We start from the raw sequence: 21,176 nt of genomic DNA on the forward strand, positions 1-21,176 counted from the left end.
CTAGAGTCAGTTTCCGTTTCTGCGCAGGTCTTTTATCTCTTCAGAAATAACCTTTATTTTCTGAGTCTTTAAGATTTTATTTTGACCTTTCAGGGCTTTTGAACAACAATTTGGAGTTATCTCAACTACTTTGAGATATTCCTTTAGAGACACTTTCACTCGCTTTGAGAGTTCTCCTGCGAATGACATTCGCTTTTGTGCGGTGGGTTTACAAGATCATATCTTTAACCTTTCCTTTTCCAAGGAGTCGCAGTTTGTTGCTCTTGGTCGAATTTAATCGTCTTGTACAAGTTTCATGATTGTTCTTCATGAAACTCCATGATTTTTCTCATGATCGAATTAAATCGACTTGTACTTTTCTCCCACTTATTCTTGTAATAATTAGTGTTTTTCTCCCAGATTACTAGGTGCGCTAATTATTAGAAGAATACTATCATGAGCAACAAACACTTTGTTCTCTTGATTGCTTGTGGAAAAAGCCCAAATTTCTTCTAAAGAAATTGCGTCAGACTTTAGCTAATTTTGTAATGCCTTTACAAGCTTAGACGGACTTTGGTAGTTTTGTGAGAAGCTATGTCTAGACTAATGGATTTTGGAGGATAGAGTTTGATTCGTGTTCTTCATCTTAATCCTTTTGGACACTCCAAATATGGATAGGTTAGAAGTACGTTTGAAGATCAATTTCTGTTTCTGACTCAAGACTTTCTTTCTTGTCAGTTTGATTCATGTTTTGGTTATAGTGGACCTGTTGTCCTCATCCCTTTCCGATGAACCTATCTTATAGGTTTTTGACCAAGTTTAGAATCTTTTGGTATAGTTTGTTAAATCTAGCACTTATTAACATCCCAATTTAGAAATAAAGTTCTTTATTGATTCTCCGTAATACTTAGTACAGAGATGATGTTAAAAAACTAGAAAAACTATTAATCTAGAATAGTGCCTAAAGTAGACTTCGATCCCTTTCAGCATCCTTAGCAGTCGAGGCTTCTGCTCCCTCTTGGATCTTGTCTTCTTTAGCCAAATACTCAGTTCCCAGCTGCGCCTGTACATTCACAATGATAGGGCAATTTTAGGTATCATATACCTAGGTTTGGGAATTTTACAGTATTTGATAAGTTAACTGTTTATACCTGAATTGGAAGCCACTGTTCCATTCCTTTTGTCCTCCAAGAACTTAGGGCAGTTTCTTTTCCAGTGGCCTTTGCCATCACAGTAGAAACATTTGGTGTCAGGAGGAGGACCTTTGTCTTTAGGTTTGGCAACTCGTTTGCCTTTTCCTTTTGACGCGGTTTTCTTCTTCTGTTTTCCACCTTTCTTGAACCCTTTGTCCTTTTGTACCATAAGAACGTCCTTCTTAGTCTCCACTATAGCGACGTCCTTTTCGGCTGTTAGAAGCATAGAATGAAGTTCCTCCAACGTTTTATCCCATCCATTCATGTTGTAGTTCATCTTAAACTGATTAAAACCACTATGGAGGGAGTGAAGGATAGTGTCGGTAGCCGTCTGTTGGCTATAAGGGAAACCTAGTTTAGCCAGCTTGCCCATGAGCCTGATCATTTGACGAACATGAGGCCCAACTGGTTTTCCCTTTTCAAGGCGCATGTCCATAATTGCTTTAGAGGTTTCAAACCTCTCCAATCTCGACTGTTTCTGGAACATTTCCCGAAGTTGTCGCATCATGGAGTAAGCATCCATGTCTATGAACTGCTCTTGCAGAGTCGGTTCCATGGTTGCTAGCATTAAGCAAGTTACAGGCTCTGCCTTTTTCCGCACACTCCTTTCTTCATCTATCTCTTCTTTAGTCGAATTATCATCCAATACAGGAATTGGAGTTTCTAGTACATGTTGCTTTCCTTCCATCCTGAGAACTATTCCCAGGTTCCTCTCCCAGTCAAGGAAGTTGTGCTCATTTAGCTTCTCCTTGTCGAGAAGTGAGCGGAAGTTGAAAATATCTTTTGTCATCTACATAAAAGAAATGGCAAAGTTTTAAACTCGTTATCATTTTTGAAAAACTTAGTTTTCCCACATTATTCAATAAAAATCGTCCCCGATTGAATAAGTGATTCCAAGACCCCAGTTCTTCGGAGTAAAGCGGACGAAGGCCCTACCCTTTGACTCCGTCGTTCCGGGTGAGTGAACTACTTCACTGATCATACCTTATGACTCTTGGTTGATAGATTTCATTAATGAATGACTAATCTATCCTTTTGCCTCGAGTATCCAAGACTCTCTTGCTGATCTCGTTGAGTAGAACCATTTAGACGTGTAGGCCTCTTCTATAGACCTACCCGCATTGTCCCAAGGTAGAGGAGGTACTCTGCGAAGGCCGACCCACCTTCCTCGAACAAGGGCGCAACGAGTGTCTTAATCTGGATAGGCGATTACTCAAGATTACTTTTGGGGACTTTTACGCTAGTCTGGCGTTTGTTATAGTGAACTATTTAGCCTAACTAACATCCACGACATAAAGCGTAAATAAGTAAGTAAATGCGCGCGAGAAAGTAAATCAAGCAGACATGGATCCTAGTATGGCCCCTAACCTAGAAGATCTAATCTCCTTTGGTTTTCTTCTTGTTTCGCCTTTTGGTTCGTCTAGATCTCCATCCTTGAACCTCCATTGATTTCTCCCACTCGCCTTTGGATTCCATCCTTGAGTTTTCTTCAATGGACTCATTGACCCTAAACTCTAATTACAAGACTCTAACGATTCGCAGATCGTATAAACTTGAAATTAAAATTAATTACAAAGCATGCACCCATCCGTGCTTAAAACAAGAATAAAGATATAAATCTATGGCCATACTAGTTTCCCGCATTCACATCACATGCAATCATATAATATATCAAGGCTAAGAATTATATATGCATGATTATCTTGGGAGATACTTTTGTTGACATCACATGTCACATTACGGACCTTAAGTCTAAATTCGAAGAATTCAACTAGTGGTGCGTTCCGGTTTTATCTTTTATGATTTCTAAAATCATCTTTAAGAAAAACTCCGTTTCGGGTTTTGAAAGCCCGGGTCAATTTCGGAAAAACATTGGTTCGATTCTTAATGATTTCATAAATCAATTTAAAGAGAAATCCGTTTTGGCCTTCTGGATGGCCCGGATTGATTTTGGAATTATTTGGTTGGAATCGGAAGAAATTTTGGCAAAAACTCCCACTCGAATGATGGTTCCTTTTTGTGGTCCGAAAAGCCTCGAAAAAGCCCGGGACAAGTCCTAGACAAGTCCCGGCCCAAGCCCAGAAAAGGGCTCGGACAAGGTCCGGACATAGCACGGCCCATAGGCCGGCATGTCCTGGCCGAAACCTATCAAGGCCTGGTCTCGTCCTGGCCGGAGCCAGGACGCTAGTCCATGTACCAGACGCGTCCTAGACGTGTCTGATGCTGGACCGGACCAGCACTAGGTGTCTCGGACTAGTCCGAGACACCCAGAACCTCCCAGACGCGTCTCCAAGACGCGTCTGGTCGAGTGCTCTGGACGCGTCCTAGACGCGTCCAGGAAGCTCCCTCCGCAGCTGCTGGTCGCGTCTCCAAGACGCGTCCCAACAGCTGCTCTGGACGCGTCTTCAAGACGCGTCCAGAAGCTTCTGTCGCAGCTGCTGGTCGCGTCCTAGACGCGTCTCAGCAGCTGCTCTGGATGCGTCCAGAGGACGCATCCAGGAGCTCCCGGTCCGGCCAGGAAGCTTCCTGGCCGGACACTAGGGTTTTTCAAAACCCTAGTTTCCAAAAATTTTTTTTTTTTTTTTTCTTTTGCAACTCTAAGTTGCTATTTTCCAAATTTAAAACTTTTCTTAAAATTTTGAAATCTTTTAGAACACTTCTAAAATTTTTACAAAACTTGTAGAAACTTTTAAAATTTCCAAATTTTGTTTTGAGAGTTTCCCAAAACTCAAAACACTTCTTTTTAGAACACTTCTAAAATTCCAAAAATCTTTGTTTTTCAAAAGTTTCCAAAACTTGAAAACAACTCTTAATCAAACCAATTTTGGATCAAAGTCTAGGTTTTTGAAAACTTTTTCAAAGAACAATTTTGAAATCTATTTGAAAAATTCTTGAATCCCATTCAAAATCAATCAATTTCTTATGTTTAAAACTCTTTTAAACATAACTATCAACTTAATCAAGCATGGATTAGTCCGAAATTCAATCTAATTGAGTTTTAAAACACTTTTAATCATCAATTTGATTCTTAATTTGAAATTCATTGAATCCCATTCAATATTATCAAATTGTGAGTTTAAATAGTTTTAAAACACTTTTAAAATATTTTTATAAACTCAATTTATCAAACTATCAATTATATCTAATATGAACTAGTTCGATTCTTAGCAAAAACTAGTTAATAGCAAGAGGCTCTGACGCCACTGTAGGGTTTTATACCCTTCTACTAGTGTTTATAGCGGAAATATGACATCTAATGTCTACACTAGTATTCCCAGGATCACATGCAAAACTAGTAATTAATCTAATGGAGATAGTGGATTACCTTAATCGCTTTTCCCTCAAACTAGTTGAATTGATTGAAGAAGACCAAGAGCTTCAAGTGTAGCTCCTCTACTTGGGACACGAGCAATCAATTTGATCTCCCACCTTGTTGTATAGCTAGCACACCAATGGTGGTTGGATAATAAGAAGACCTTCTTCTTGCTTGACTAGATAGATAGTTAATGGGAATTAGCTCACTTTCTCCTCTCTACTTGATGTGGTAGAGTAAGAAAGCTTAGAGAGAAATTCCACACCTTATTCTCTGCCCTAAGAGTGTTTATATAGAACCCTAATAAGAATCCACCTCCTTTTAGGTTTCCCAAAACACCCTTTAGAATAAGATTTAGGGAAATAGTCGAAAATAGCAACTATTGGTATTTTCTCAATTCCCTAAGGAGATGACGTCCAAACCCAGCCAAAATTGGCAGATTTAATGTTCATAACAAAAGGAAACGTCCCTCCAAAAATCAGCCCAATCCGAGCCCTAAAAGTGCCCGAATCGGCCTAGGCCCAAAAACCCTGCTTTTGGCCTTTTTGTACTATCTTTGCCTAATTCCTTTTTAGGCCTATGAGATATGTTTATGGGACACTCCCATGATTATATCTCACTCCCACTAGTCATATCCTAGATCAATTTGTCACTCTTATGTGTAACCCGTTGTAGGATCCGATCGAAGTTAGCCGCGAATTACTTCGTAATTCGACGATCGTAGTTGGTCTCTAGCTACAACTCTACGATCCCTAAATCAATCGGACTTGATGATCTTCCACATCAATTGTCCTATCCGACAAATTGTTCGCATTGTCACCTTGGTCGAAGGACATCTCCTTCAACTCCTTCAGATTTGTCACTCGACCATCGTTAACTGATAGTATAAACATAAAAAATGAAACAACCATTTTATCAAAGATTATGTTCTCGAACTACAGAATTATATATATATATAGAGAGAGAGACCTTGGGACCTAGTACGGACGACGTCGAGAGGATGAAGAGAAGCTACAGTTGCGAATCCGGCAATAACTCCAGCAGTTGCTTCCTCACATTGCCAGTGCCCTAGTTGTTGGAAGCGTCCAACACCACGAGACTGAAGGATTCAAGAATCTATTTATTCAAGCTTCAAAGGTGCCATTAAATAGGCTACAGAAAACAAGCAAAACAGAAAGAAACATTCATCTCTCAACAAGGAGAAAGAACCGGTAAACCTAACGACTCCAACTGAGAATACGCTAACAACTATTGACCAGGACTTGCCCACAATGGGCTGAACCAAAACAAACACACAATGGGCTTTAGCAACCCAATTATTAAACAAACCAAAAACAAAAACGAGCCCAACAAATTCCTCCCCTTAAACAAAACTACATCAAGCATTTTGTTTAATCTTTTGTACTCCAAGCTTATCTCTGATCTGAACAAACGTGTCAAGCTTCAGAGGCTTTGTCATACCATCTGCCAATTGATCTTTGGTGCCAACAAAATCAAGCTGCACAATCTCTTGGTTAACCAAATCCCTGATATAATGGAAACGCACGTGTATGTGCTTAGTCTTTCGATGCATTACCGGATTTTTAGACAATTTGATTGTTGAACTGTTATCACATTTAATTCTTATTGTTCCCACAGGCTTTTCTTCAAGATCTTCAAGTAATCCCTTTAACCAAACACAGTGACACGCACACCCTGTGGCTGCGACATACTCTGCTTCGGTTGAAGACAGAGTCACCACATCTTGCTTTCTAGAACACCAACAAATAGCAGCCTTACTGAACAAGCATACATACCCGGAGGTGCATCGACGATCCTCCATGTCTCTAGCATAGTCACTATCCGTATAAACTTGAAGCTTTGCATCCGGACATCTTTGATAGAGCAAACCAAAATCATAGGTTCCTTTTATGTACCTCAATACTCGTTTAGCAGCTTCCATGTGTTCCTCCTTTGGGTCTGACATAAATCTTGATATTAAACTAACCACATACATGATGTCAGGACGTGTTACCGTAAGGTACATAAGACTCCCCACTAAACTTTTATATAAAGTAGCATCAACCCTTTTTCCTACTCCTGCTTTGGTTAAGATAGCCCCTGGAACAATTGGGTTATTAACTGAATTGGCATTCCACATTCTGAATCGTTTCAGCACCTCCTGCGCATATTGCTTCTGACTGATAGAGATGCCCGCAGGACTTTGGTGTACCTCTACCCCAAGAAAGTACCTCATCTCTCCAAGATCAGTCATTTCAAACTCTTGTTGCATTGACTTCTTGAAGCTTTCACAAAACATTGAGTCATTTCCTGCATAGATCAAATCATCCACATATAGGCTTACCACAAGTACTTTATTCCATACCTTCTTAATGAACAAAGTATGATCATAGTTGCTTTTCTCGAACCCTTCTCTTTTGAAATAGTTCTCTATTCGATTGAACCAGGCCCTTGGAGCTTGCTTTAATCCATAGAGAGCCTTGTTTAATTTATAAACTTTGGTCTCCTCCCCTACTTTGACAAATCCTTGAGGCTGGTACACATGCACAGTTTCTTTGAGTTCACCATTGAGAAATGCACTTTTTACATCTAGCTGATACACCGTCCAGTTTCTTTGAGCAGCTAAGGCCAACAAGGTTCGAATTGTATCCCAACGAGCTACTGGAGCAAATACTTCTGTGTAATCTACCCCTTTCTTTTGTGCATACCCCTTCACTACCAATCTTGCCTTATACTTTTCTACCTTCCCCTTTTCATTTATTTTCGTCTTGAATACCCATTTTACGCCTATTGGTGTAACTCCAGCAGGGGCTTCTACTAACTCCCATGTTTTATTTTGTTCAATGGCTGCAATTTCAGTCTTCATTGCCTCAATCCACTTTTTCTCTTTACATGCTTCTTCATAGGTTAGTGGATCATCAAGAGAACTATACAAAGCAAAACCTGCCTCATCTTCAAACAAATCTGAGTAGTAATCTTCCATCCAAACAGGAGGTCTTCTATTTCGGGTAGACGGTTCAATAACATCAACTTGTGGGGACTGATTCTGCTGGTTATCAGCAGGCTCAGTTGAGTCACCTGCATCATTAGTTTCAACTATTGTATTAGGTGGAGTCGTACCTTCATTTGATGGTGCTGCTTGATCTGAAGTGACAGGAGATTGGCCTGCCTCTGCCAAAGGTGAGTGTTCAGCTTCAAGTAATTCATTAGTCAATGCACTGCTGACTTCTTCTTCAATAATCAATTCACTTCCCTTTCCTTCTTTCACTTCCCATTCCCATTCTCTTTCTTCGTCAAATGCCACATCACGACTGATAACTATTCTTTTAGCAATGGGATCATATAGACGATATGCCTTAGATTCTTGACTTACTCCAAGGAAAATACATTTGTGGCTCCGTGCATCAAGCTTGGTTCTTAACTGTGCAGGTATATGAACGTGACCTATACAGCCAAAAACTTTAAAGTGCTTCACACTCGGTTTTGTACCTGTCCATAGTTCCTCTGGAACTTTATCATCTAAACTCCTGCTGATACATCTGTTCAATATGTGACAGGCCCATTTAGCAGCTTCTGGCCAGAAATACTTAGGCATTGACTTCTCAGCCAGAAGGCATCGAACCATATTCATAATAGTTCGATTTCGACGTTCTGCCACTCCATTTTGTTGTGGAGTGTAGGCTGCTGTTAGTTGCCTTTTAATACCATGTGACTCGCAGAAAACTTTGAATGAATGCGAAGTGAATTCTCCTCCCCTATCACTTCTTAAACACTTAATCTTCATTCCAGTTTCATTTTCTACCATGTTCTTAAAAACTTTAAATGATTCAAAGGTTTCTCCCTTATGAGACAAGAAATAAGCCCAAGTTCTTCGTGTATAGTCATCTATAAACACAAGCACATACCTTTTTCCACTCTGAGAAGCTGGACTGATTGGGCCACATAGATCTGTATGAACCAATTGTAATCTGTCAGTCGCACGCCATTCACTCTTCTTTGGTATGGCTACTCTTTGTTGCTTTCCAATTGCACATGTCTCACATACCTTGTACTTTTCCACAGTTGTAGGTAAATCTTTCACCATCTTCTTGTATTGCATTGTTCTTATTGCCTTATGATTTACATGGCCAAACCTTCGATGCCAAATCTGATTTTGTTGGTCCTGGCTCACTTTGAAGCATTTTGGAGTTGAAGGCGTAACTATTTCACCAACCACCGGAAACATTCTGTTCTTTGACATTTTAGAAGTGATTATTAATCCTCTTGTTGGATGAAATACTTCACACTTTCCCCCTTGAATGACAAATGTTAGTGCCCTGTCTTGCAATTGGCCTACACTGATAAGATTAGAGGTTAAAAGAGGCACATAATATACATTTGTAATAACCTGAGTGATCCCTTCCACAGTGAGTCGAATATCACCCATTCCTTTTACTTCCAGCCTTAAATCATTTCCAAGTCGTACTGTGTGATGAAAGCTTTCATCCAAATGAATGAACCACTCCTTCATCCCTGACATATGGTTAGAGCAGGCTGAATCTAGAAACCAAATGTTCTCCCTTTTTGGCTTTCCAAGCTCCACCGACGCCATTAGCACCAAACTTTCTCTTTCATATTTTTCAACATCAACAGACGCCATTAGAAGGAGTTCTTCATTTTCCTCATACTCGGCATAATTCACAGCTTTATCTCCACTGGGACATTCATATTGGAAATGTCCCTTTTGATGGCATTTGTAACATTCTGCCAGTGTTTTGTCAAATTGACCACGTCCACGTCCTCGTCCTCTACCTCTATTGAAGCCTCCTCTGCCTCGGCCTCTGCCACGTCCAGTGCCTTGATCATTTTCCACCTTCAGAACTTGTTCTTCAGCAACTCTGCCTGTTAACTTTTGTTCATGGACCAGCAAGGAGCTCTGAAGCTCATCTACTGATAAGGCATCAATGTCTTTGGACTCTTCAATAGAACAGACCACAAAATTAAAACTTATGGTCAATGATCGGAGAATCTTCTCGACTATCTTAACATCTGGCATCTCTTCACCACAATTCCTCATATTATTAGCCACGACCATCACCCGATTGAAGTATTCTGTCACGCCTTCTAATTCCTTCATTTCTAGGGTTTCAAACTCACGCCTGAGCCGCTGCAATTGGGCTCTCTTGACCCTAGCATTGCCGTGATACTTCAATTTCATGGCATCCCAAATTGCCTTAGCTGATTCTTTATCAGTGATGGTCTTGATTATTTGTTTGTCAATCGACTGAAACAAATAATTTCTGGCTTTCAAATCCTTCAGCCTCATCACATCCAAATTGGTCCTCTGAGTGGGCGTCAATTGCTCCCTTTCATTAGGTTCCTTAAACCCTCGTTCGATTACCACCCAGTATTCCTTTGATCGAAGTAGCGTCTCCATGACAAGGCTCCAATGATCATAATCCCCATCAAAACGAGGAACACTGGGGGTTTGGAAGGTGGGATTTTCTTCAGCCATCGACCTTACTACTCTCACAAATTTGAACACCCAAGTTGTGCTCTGATACCACTTGAAGGATTCAAGAATCTATTTATTCAAGCTTCAAAGGTGCCATTAAATAGGCTACAGAAAACAAGCAAAACAGAAAGAAACATTCATCTCTCAACAAGGAGAAAGAACCGGTAAACCTAACGACTCCAACTGAGAATACGCTAACAACTATTGACCAGGACTTGCCCACAATGGGCTGAACCAAAACAAACACACAATGGGCTTTAGCAACCCAATTATTAAACAAACCAAAAACAAAAACGAGCCCAACAGAGACATTGTTCTTCTTTTCAAGATCAAGAGAGAGAAAGAGACAGAGGTACTGAGGAAGAAGAAAAAAGAAAAAAAGTTTGGTTGCGTGGTGTTGTAATTAAGACTTCCAGTAACACTCAGCTATTGTTTCCGTTTTTACCACGGCAGGCCCCAAGTCCACGAAAAGGGGATTTTGTTATTGGCGCAGGCACAACGAGCCTACCACGGCACGCCCGAAGTCCACAAAAACGGGATTTTGGTATTGGCGCAGGCACCACGAGCCTACCAAAAAGACTTGGTACTTACTAAGCTTGAACATACACCTATAGCTCAGTCTGCAAACACTCTCACGAACGATGTGAGACTAATGCAAGACCCAACTTCAGAAAACAAGTACTCGGACCCTCTATTTGCCTAAATGGACTGTTGGAGCCTTGGAGGTCCTTATTGTTTATCATTCAAGCTCACTATGACTTTAAGGCTCTATTTGAGAGGAAAGGAAACGTGGTTCCATATTGGTGCAAATGCGTGATGCACCAGGAATCGTTTTCTAATTGGAGTTTGAATCCCTTTTAAGGCAAGATCCCAAACCAACAAAGATGGGTAGGTTTGCGTTTCACTTACCTTTGGGATCGTTAATAAAATTATTTTATTATCGGTGTACAAAATTTAGTCTCTACATTCCTATTCTTGATCACAACAAAGATCAAAAAAGAGTATTGTGACTACAAAGAATTGCATTTGGAAATGTTATTCGTGGTACATTGTCCTTTCGCCAAAAGTCATCAGTTTGTTAGTACGTCTGAATTAAGCCCAGTGAAGCAGTTGTTCTGAGAACTACATCTTGTCTACAAATGCTATTTCAAACCTGAACATTGATCTTCATACCTAAAAAAATAGCCCTCCATCACAGCTTAACAAATGATCGGGATTGAGTATGAGAGTACGAATTGAGAGAGAGTTGTTTTCAAGTTTAAACCCATCATTAGAAGTTGGAAGATTTGTTGTTTGGACTCATTTTCGTATATATGACTTGTTGTTTGGATTCCCTTTTTCCAAAGTTAGCACTTAAGGCATGTCCAATGTGGTGGGCAATGGGACTCCCAATTCAAATTTAGGAGCCCCAGCCCTTACATCCAACCCGGAAGCCCCATGCTCCCGGGCTCCCATCCCCGATTTCCCGACCGTTGGGAGTTTCCAATAAGTTAAATGGGGTGGTGCCCCACCCCATTTAACTTGTTTTTTTTATTTTTTTTTGTTTGATTTTTTTTTTTTTTATAATCTTCTAAAAACCTGAAAAAACAATTAACCTATGATTTTTTTAAATAGCACTTCATAGACTGAAAACCAAATACATAATAACTTTCTACAAACACATAATCGTAATAAGTATGATCCACTGAAGGGAGAGAGAAGATGTAAAGAGTGTATAAAGAAAATGTAGAGAATATAGAAACAAGATGTAGAAAACTTAATGGATGAGTGGTTGTATTTATAGATGAACAAAAAGTAAAAAAATTCGAAATTTAAACTCCTCCCAAAATTTTGGTAAAATTAGAAATTTAAACTCCCCCAAAATTTTGTAAAATTTGAAATTCAAATTCCCTCCAAAATATTGGTAAAATTTGAAATTTAAAATATTAGAGCCAATAATTTAATGGTAAAAATTAAAACACAAACCTCACACACGTACACCACACATGTACATAATTTGGATTTGAGAACTCCTGTTGGGAGCTCAATGTTGGAATTGGAAAAAATCTCGTGGCTCCCAAAATTCAGGGGCTCCCAAAATTGGGGATTCGAGCCCCACATTAAACTTGCCCTTAGAGCAACTCCAATGTAGAGGGGTTGGGGCTCCCAAATTCACATTGGGAGCCCCAGCCCCCCAACCCCATAACTCCAACCCGGGAGCCCCGGGGATGGGCTCCCGGTGGGGCTGGGAGCCCCTAATCTTGACCGTTGGGGTGTTCCCAACGGTCACATTTGGGATGGATTCCCTAAAAAGGATATCCACCCCACTTTATTTTTTTTTCTAAATTGATTTTTTTAATATTATTATTTTAAATACTTCTTTTTTAAGTATTTTTTATTTTTTTTTATGTTTATCTTTTTGTTTTTATCTCGACGTAATAATATCACATTTTAATTCATAGTCGAAATTTAAAATCAAAATTTCGCACACGTACTTCGCACATGTGTATTATTTTGATTTGGGAGCTTCGATTGGAAGCCCGACGATGGAATCGAAAAAAGCTACGGATTTTTGGGAGCCCGGGCCCCACATTGGAGTTGCCCTTAAGACTCTCTTTTGACGGAATCGACGGAAACATTCCGCCTCTAAAGTTATATTTGATAAAAATCCCAATTTCTCTTATATAATCAATATTGTGCTTCGTTTATTTAACAACAAGATGATGGCTGCCATGTGTACCGAGATTAAAGGTAAAAAATATTCAGTCAATAAAAGACTGATGGAATCCGTTGCTGCCAACTCAACCCTGCTTCTTCTTCAATTTTAACCCTACTTCTTCTATCCACAACCCTGGTTTATCCTCCATTTTCAGCACACGCGAGTAAATTCCGATACCTAGTTTTTAATTTAATTAGTTTGAAATCCTTGAAGAATTGGTTCCCATTCAATTGAAGAATCTAATCTTCTAGATCAAGTTTGAAGAACTTTTCTACCAATCATGCCAAGAAGAAATGGAACATTTGATGTTGTTAAATATTTACCAAAACAACTTTCAAGACAAACAATAAAGTTATCATCTTCTTGATTATTATTAAGAAATTCAACTACCCATCTATCTTGCTGTGGTTTGATGATACGATCTTGACTTACTGATTCTTCATCTTTATCTGCTATCATATACTTGTCTTGATGACTTTTCAATCTTACTACTTTTGTGTAAAATAATCTCCCGAAGAAGGTATAGCATCCAAACAACCCTTAAAAGAGAGTGACGAGAGATTAATTGTATTCATTTAAAAGTATTCCTTCATTGTATAAAAAGAAGATAAGTTGGTTGTTTTTTTCATTTTTCGAATTTGAATGAGATAATAATCGTTTAAGACAACAAAAAAAGCAGACATTCTATTTAAATCTTCGGGCGATTCCAAGTAAAGCCGATATAGTTTTGTAGGTGCATTGTTCACCATAAAAAAAAACATAATAAAAACAAATTACGTTCTCTAACTAAACAACTATTGTTCTGAATTCACCACTCTAGTCATCGATCTTTGAACTAGGCTGATATGTGTACAGATTTCACGTATGCTCGCACCTCTCCGCAACAAAAGTTCCTCCCAGTGCAAGAATTTGACAAATACTTACACCTCTCTAAAATAAACTGTCCCTGCAGAAGGAAAAAAAACAAAGGATACTCAAATCAACCTGGAAATGGGGCAGCCGAGAAATAAGAATGGGATTATTGTGTCGAGTAGCAGCTGGAGAAAAAGAGTGAGATTACCTTACAAAAATAAGAATAACATCCATTATCACCATCCTGATGACCTGGAGGAAAGTCACCTGTAAAAACCATTACGAGTTTCGTGTTAATTAGCTAGAAAATGAATAATTTATCAAGAATGGTCATGATGAAAAAGGAGTTCACTGACCTTCTGTGCAAAGACTTCACATCTTTCCCAAGAAAAGGGCTATCCCAGAATGGATCACCAATATCTTTCATATCTACCTCTTCCATTTCATAGTCCTTATAACCGCAAAACTCACTCCATTCGAACCACATCTTCGAAATTAACTCCTTCCTGAAACATGCATCATGATCTTCTTCCTCGGGGGAGTCAGCTGCAACCAACCTATACACGTAAACCTTTTTAGTTTGACCAGGTCGAAATGCTCGGCCAATTGCTTGTCGGGTAACGGAGGGGTTGAGATGAATATCCAAGATTATCAAACGAGATGCCCCCACAAGGGATATACCCTCCCCACAGGCCTTGATAGAGCCAAAGAAGATTTTTGCATCTGGGGAGTTGTTGAATTGCTCCATTGATTGTTCTCTCTCTTCTTGACTTGTATCCCCAGAGATGACGAATATTTCCTTCTTGACGCTCCACCCTTTGATCTTTGTGACTAGTCTTTCTAAGAATTTCAAAGGGAGAAGATACTGACTAAAAACAAGTAATTTTTCACCTCCAGATTCGCACAAGCCCAATAAGTTGAGGAAGAACTTCGTTTTTACCCCTTCTCTTGCATCTACTTTCCCTATCAACTCATCCATCTTATCTTCATTAATATTACATCTTCTCTCTCCCGCACGAGACTTCTCTGAGAACTCCCTCAACTGAGGGTGAACATATACAGCACTACCCATGGAACTTTGCGTGAACTTATCCAAAGACCTTAGCTTGTCGACTGCATGTTTTTGTTTGGGGCTGAGAGAGAGACCAACAGTAAGATCAACTAGTCCTGGAAGTTCATCCAAATAGTCTCCTTTATAGTAATGGAGAACTTTACTTGTCATCTCGCGAAGCGCTTGTATCACGGCCCCCTTCCTTCTAAAATCCTGATCATTCCGTAAGGTATCTTCAACCAAATCGAAGAATGATGATTCCGTTCCACTCTTAAGCTTCCTACCACCCGATATTTGCACCATACTCATAATCCGTGTGACAAGAGTCTTCGACGTTGGCATTTTGAGGAACTTAGGCCGCACAAGGTTCAGTATATTAAAGACTTCCTTCACATGGTTCTGAAATAAAGTTCCAGATAGTACTACTTTTCGAGGCGTTTCAACTTTAGCCAATGACGCCAGAACATCTGTACCCTCGTTCCTCGGAGTGTGCCCTTCATCGAGAATAAGAATAGATGGAACTCTGACGAGTATGTCATGGCATGAAGCAGCAGCTTCACTGCTAGCACTGTTTGACACGATGTTTGCAAACTGCGTATATCCTAGAAATAAAATCCCTTTATGCTCCACCCACTGTTTCAGCACCTCAAGCTGTTGTGCCCTGCTGTCTGCCCTGCTGTCTGCCCTTGAAGAGTAGAGGTCATATAACTTAACTTCTTCTACCTGCCATCTTTCGAACTCTTTCTTCCATGTACCAAGAATTCCTTTTGGCAGTACAATCAGGGGTCTGGCATTTGGATATTTTGTAAGGAAACCCTGCATAAAACTAATGACCATAAATGTCTTTCCCGACCCAGGTGCATGGGCCAAGATGCAACCACCAGGGTTGTCTGATATTAAGTTCCTAACCAAGAAATTGAAGCCCTCAAGTTGGTGAGCCTTCATTTGTTTCATGTGTCTAGGATGCACAGCTATTTCAGCCCCACCAAAATCTCGTTCAAGTGCAGTAACAGAAAATGGTTTTTCTTCAACTTCACTATCCTTTGAATTCCGCGATAGGGACATGTATTGTCTGGTAGAAGTCTTTGTACCCTGAACAGAAGGAGAAAAGTTAAACTCCGAGTATGAAGTTTGAAGTTTGAACCATTAAACAGCAACTAAATTTTACACAAAAGGGAAAGAGCAGCCATGCAGAAATAAACAACAAGCAGATACTGCTAGAGCTTTCATGTTTCTAGATAAGTAAACTTATTTAAAAATTAGAACCAATCCAGATCATTTTTTAAGCTAAAACAAACCCAAAAGTTCCAGGTTACTAATGACACCAGGAAGTTCTACAACGAGTGCCTACTGCCCTCTGATACTTTTGCTTTTCTGACTACTCTGGTAAATAGTAATATATTCGGAAACCCAAACTTCGCAACCTCGCCCGAAAAGCAACTGCTACACTAAAATCTTATTATACTGACTGAATGCGAGTATTTTAGTCTGTAGAGATATGTACACAGTACACAATAGCATATTAAAAACAGAATTTCATAAAATACATTTACATGCATATTCTTTACATTCTAGATGAAGCACGAATAATACTGCATAGTCTCAAACAAATAGGGTTGACATTTCTAAACTTCTAGCATTGCGCATAAAGTAGTTGAAAGAAAAGATAAAACCTGGAAGTGCTAATCCTTATTTGGAATTTAAATCATGTGGCCAAGAATTCAATCAAAGTAGCTAAAATGCAAGAAGGAAAAAAAAGGAAAAGCATAGTTGCAGCAACATGAGAGAATACATTTTTAGTCTCGTATCAGAGAAAGAAAGATTTGCAGCGGAGAAATTCATACCTTTCCCCATTGAAATTCAAATATTGTTTCGATACTCTTTTCAATCAGCCCACAGACCCTACAAACATGTCCAAGGTCATCTTTGAGCACAAACGAATGGTCACACTCTTCTACGTCCTCTTCTAGAGGATTAAGCTCAACAGAAGCGTTCTCCAAACAGGCATCCTAACAGGAATTGTTGTCAGCACATTATTTAAGGAAAAGAAATCTAAGATCTTAAGCATAAGAAAAGAAACTACAATATTTATTCAAATAAGCAAAAGAAAAATGAAATAGTGTGAGGTGGATAAGGAAAGTCAAACATGCTTTTGGTTCAGTTTTTGTATGGCCAAGTTTCAGCGATCCCATCACAGAAGTTAGCAAGCATGTGCATGGATCAAGATTCAAGAGAGGTATGAATTGTTTGGAATTTCGAGTTTGTATGTCTTTTTTTTAAGTTTCTATCCGCATACTCTGTTTGTAATAAGAAACATAGATGTCTACAAATGAGATGAATCCAAATAAGCAGGGCAGAAGAAGACAGGGAACTAATCTTTGCTCCAGAGTATCATATGCATCAACCACATTCCTTCAAATGTCAAACAAAAGTGTGAACGCAATCTAGGTAAATCCCAAAAGAATGGAAAGAGTGAGTGAATGACCTCAGAATTGAAAATAAAAACACATTTCAGATTCTCATAACAGTCCAAATTTCCTAAAAGGAACTTCATTAATAAATGCCAAATAGGAGAGGAATTTACATTCTCATTTTAGTAGTAAGAACAAGATATATTCCTATAAAAACACACCGTTATGTAACAAGAGGATGAACAGATGTACGTAACTGAAAAGTGAAAACTATTAAGAAAGTATATGCTTCTTCTTTAGTCCCTTCAATATCTTGTATGATTTTTCCAAAATGGAACCAAAATGAATAGATGAACCAGGACAGGTGAGTTAATTTAAATGTACCTTGGAACATTCCAATGCTAGGTTCATATCTCTCCAAATGTCACAGAGTCCATCGTCATCACCACTTAGCGCACTGTTTGATTCACTCATTTCATCGTCCTGGATACCAACATATACACCTTTTGATTTTTCAGGTGGCACTTCGACAACAATGTTTTTATTTTCTTCTTTTGTAACTTTGCTGTTCCGGATGTCACTTTCCTGAATACAACAATAACAATCCATTAATTTCAAATTTAATGAATTTTTACTACTTACTACTGTATCATGTTCTTTCTTCAAGATAGGCGACATTTCTGTCTGCCTGCACAAACTTTGTGAAAATTCACTATTGTGTACACGCTTCTACACATTTTTTAATAATCGTACATGTTTCATCACACTTCAGTTAATAGATTCTGAAGAACCGTATATCATCTTTATTGCCAGAAGTATGATGGACGGAGGAAGATGAAAATAAGCTTCTTCTCTCCTAATGATTTGGGTTCCTTTTCACATGGAATCAATGAAGTGATACAAGACTCACTTACCGCATCTCCTTCCAAAAATCAATATAGACTACGCTAACTAAACCAATGGACCACAAACATTTGGGTTGGACCTTTTATCATTCTTGAGCATGTGGAAGCACTAACATCTCATTAGTAACAATCCACAAAATCGTAAGATAAAACATTGAAAAGGCATATATATAGCACTTACTATTAAATCCCTAATTGGGTTTGCACCAACTGGCCTCTTCACGACAACCTCCTGGAGGTCAGAAGAAGTGTTGTGAACTGCTTCAAGAGACATGTTCCGTAGACTATCAGTGTTGCTAGTGAGACTCTTCTCTTTCGTCAGCTCCACATGCTTGTAGTCTGGCAATTTTGATGCTTGTTGCGGATCAGAATTGGATACCAGATGTCCAAAACTGGAATCACGTCTCATCTTACGGACCTCAAGATCATAGGAATCACACCCACCACTAAGCTTGCCTCCATCTTCTTCGTCCGCATCAATAATTACAACTGGATTGTTACTATCATTATAGACATCTGGCTTTCTCTTGCGCTCGATGTAGCTAATACCTCCAGGCATATATGTAACATTTTCAGCAACACATTTTTCCATTTCTTCAGCAGGTAACAATGAAGTATCATTTTTTTCGCAGTCATCGTCCAAATCTATAATGTCTTTTGATGCTTCATAATTCCTTTGCTTCCTCTCTAAACTGTTAACATCCATGTTCTGCTGCAAATGTGAAGAATATACCGAAGGACTACGAACTGATGGATACATCTCACACAAAGGTTTTATAATCTCCCACTTTCGAGCACATAGGTCTTTGATGTCTTTAGTCACACTTCCATATCTACCACCTTTATCCCTCTCCAACTCTTCCATCAAATTAGGCATAGAAAATGGATTAGGATAATTTTTCACCTTCGGGTCGTTCTTTTGGTTCCTGTATCTAAGTTCAGCTCTTGAAATGTAGGAATTGCTGCTACTACCCATTATTCCTTCGAGTAATTTCATCCGTTTTTGTCTCCTCAAACCCAAATCTGTTCATGAATGCATCAAAAAACATCATAAAAGTATGAGAATCAACAAAAGTAAAGAACTAAAAACACAATAAATGACCATAACTTACTTTAATCATCTTCTAATTTCAAAACCAAAATCTATACCATTTTCTCCTCAATAAATACAAACTTAGTAACCAAATCAAACCAAAATCTCAATAGAAAGGAAAAATGAGTTATAAAACTAAGTAAAACAATTAGCAATATAATATTATTCATGAGTTTATACCATCAGGACTGGTTTGGTCGAACTTCCTGAGTAATGACTGACTTCGATTTTGATCCATCACGAACAAAACCTTGCTTGCATGTAACTCAACTCTACTTACTCACTGATACTCTGAAACTACAAAAACAGAGACAAAGTAAGAAATAACTTAACAGAGATTGATAAGTTTTCAAAATAACTTCTATTAATCCACAATGAAACAACGAAACCCTAGAAATTTCTTAGTAGCTAATCAACGTCTGAAAACTAAAAGAAAAATTGTAAAAATCAAAACCTAATTCGTTTTGTGTTGTTTACAGAGACGACCGCGGTTGAAGGAATAGCAGAAAATAAAGAAACCGAAATGCTCTTTACTTGCTTCTCCTTCTTCAATACTATCTTTTGTTGAAGTTTTAACGTTTCATCTTCCTTCGACTTTTAGATAGTTTTAGCGCATTATACTGAGAATTGCCGAATACCATAACTAGTAATGAGGCCATAGAGAGAGAAAGTAGAGAGAGAATCAATATTGTGCCAAAAGAGTGGAAAGCTGATTTTTTGACGGCTAGTATTGGGAAATGCTAATCGAGTATTGGGAGATATCACAAAAAAATTTACTTTTATAGTGGTGGTATTTTTGGGGTTATAGCCTTATAGGTGAAATAATTGAAGTGAGTTGGTTATATTTTCGCCTCTATCTGTGACAAACGCAGCCACCACTGTGACTTCTCACTCAAGGGATTTGGGAGTTAAAATCGAATTGATTGTTAATTTATGGACATTAATAGGAAATTTTGTACGAGCATGATCTGAGGTAGGGGTGGAAATTTGGCGGGTTCGGGCTCTTGAATTTTGGGCTCGGTCAGGTTCAGGTTCGGGCGGGTTCAGGTTCGGGCGGGTTCAGGTTCGGGCGGGTTCGGGTTCGGGCTCAAGAGTGAGCTACCCGAGCGGGATATCGTGCACTTCGCCACGGGTAAACATGAGTCTCTTCGAGCCCGTGGCCCGATTTTGCTTGAGAGCCCGTTCGGGCTCTAACGGGCTCGGGTGGATCGGGCCGCGGCCTTTTTGTATAAAAAAATTTTAAAAATAAAAAATAAACTCAATAAACAAAATGTTGGAGAGATTGATTGAACCACAAAGAATTCGACAGATTCAAAGAGCAATTCATCATGGTAAGATAACTTTCCTCTGTTTATTCATGAGTCATTCTTGTTCTTCGTGGAACTATTGGTGCTGGTAAATTTAGTACTCCTGAACAAGATTTCATTGAGATCCGTGATCATTTTTATTCTAGAAAACAAGATGAACCTCATCGTGTTCTTACTGAGATTGAAATCCTAAAAGCTGATACTAGTAATAGTTATGCTACTTTTGATCTAACTAAATTAGTTGTAGATGATGAAGAAGAAGATGAAAAGCCTGATCCAAATAAACCCTATAGTATTGGTCCTAAAAATTTCAGATTGGGATGAACAAAGATTTAAATGGTTAAATGAAAATCCTAATTTCCCTAATTTTCTTGGTCCTAATAAAACTAGGCTTTTATTAGATACTGGGTCATCACCAAACCCTTGGGAGAATCCTGTCGGTAATCATTACTTATTGAAATCGATTAAGAACAAGATCAATTATTGTCGATTACACGCCATTGAGATTTTTTACAATTTTGCACTACTAGATGCAGAAATGGCTAGTTTTTTGGCTAAACTTCCACTTGTTGGGAAGCTTTTGTTGTCTCACCCGGAGACCGAATTTCTATGGTGGATGGATAGTGATGTTATGTTTACTGATATGGCATTCGAGGTTCCATGGGAAAGGTATAAAGATTATAACTTTGTGATGTACGGATGGAACGAAATGGTTTACAATGAGAAGAATTGGATTGGATTGAATATTGGAAGTCGGATGTTAGGGATTTAGGGTTAGTAGAGGATGGAAGCTGGGGTTTGGGTCTCCTTTTATAAAAGAAATATTTTGATCCATCGGTTGAGATGTCTGTTTAATCTCAGCCGTCGGATCTTTATAATC

General features: G+C 38.9%; 2 protein-coding genes and 1 pseudogene across 5 annotated transcripts; 1 reads left to right on the forward strand and 2 right to left on the reverse strand.

Moving 5' to 3' along the window:
- Positions 1-849: 849 nt before the first annotated feature.
- Positions 850-4,748, reverse strand: LOC147545201 (uncharacterized). Its single transcript, XM_086634332.1, has 3 exons — positions 4,498-4,748; positions 1,131-1,962; positions 850-1,042 (listed from the first exon to the last, which is right to left on the reverse strand). Exons 2-3 carry the CDS (start codon positions 1,960-1,962, stop codon positions 1,026-1,028), a joined length of 849 nt encoding a protein of 282 aa, XP_086490458.1. The 5' UTR covers positions 4,498-4,748; the 3' UTR covers positions 850-1,025.
- Positions 4,749-13,334: 8,586 nt separating this feature from the next.
- Positions 13,335-19,771, reverse strand: LOC147545202 (protein CHROMATIN REMODELING 35-like). Of its 4 annotated transcripts, none has more exons than XM_086634529.1 (8): positions 19,444-19,771; positions 19,170-19,286; positions 18,078-18,919; positions 17,376-17,576; positions 16,425-16,589; positions 13,886-15,672; positions 13,743-13,796; positions 13,335-13,623 (listed from the first exon to the last, which is right to left on the reverse strand). In XM_086634529.1, the coding sequence occupies exons 2-7, from the start codon at positions 19,225-19,227 to the stop codon at positions 13,793-13,795; spliced, it is 3,057 nt and encodes a 1,018-aa protein (XP_086490655.1). In that variant the 5' UTR covers positions 19,228-19,286; positions 19,444-19,771; the 3' UTR covers positions 13,335-13,623; positions 13,743-13,792. The 4 variants fall into 4 exon arrangements, with proteins under 4 accessions (XP_086490655.1, XP_086490656.1, XP_086490657.1 ...); XM_086634530.1 differs by having other exon boundaries at positions 13,738-13,796; XM_086634531.1 differs by having other exon boundaries at positions 19,170-19,280; positions 19,444-19,648.
- A 488-nt stretch (positions 19,772-20,259) lies between these two features.
- Positions 20,260-21,068, forward strand: LOC147545203 (xyloglucan 6-xylosyltransferase 2 pseudogene; annotated as a pseudogene).
- Positions 21,069-21,176: the final 108 nt, after the last annotated feature.

The sequence above is a fragment of the Eschscholzia californica genome, unplaced genomic scaffold, assembly GCF_041429995.1.
Source record: "Eschscholzia californica isolate CP2 unplaced genomic scaffold, dmEscCali1.0.p SCAF_4, whole genome shotgun sequence".
NCBI lineage: Eukaryota > Viridiplantae > Streptophyta > Magnoliopsida > Ranunculales > Papaveraceae > Eschscholzia > Eschscholzia californica.

Bases quoted from the DNA above. Each gene is read 5' to 3' on its own strand.
- LOC147545201 (XM_086634332.1), bottom strand. From the start codon at position 1,962: ATGACAAAAGATATTTTCAACTTCCGCTCACTTCTCGACAAGGAGAAG.
- LOC147545202 (XM_086634529.1), bottom strand. From the start codon at position 19,227: ATGGATCAAAATCGAAGTCAGTCATTACTCAGGAAGTTCGACCAAACC. The intron at 18,920-19,169 runs GTATAAACTCAT...ATTCATGAACAG, and splicing joins CGACCAAACCAGTCCTGATG to ATTTGGGTTTGAGGAGACAA. The intron at 17,577-18,077 runs GTAAGTGCTATA...TGTTGTATTCAG, and splicing joins ACCCAATTAGGGATTTAATA to GAAAGTGACATCCGGAACAG.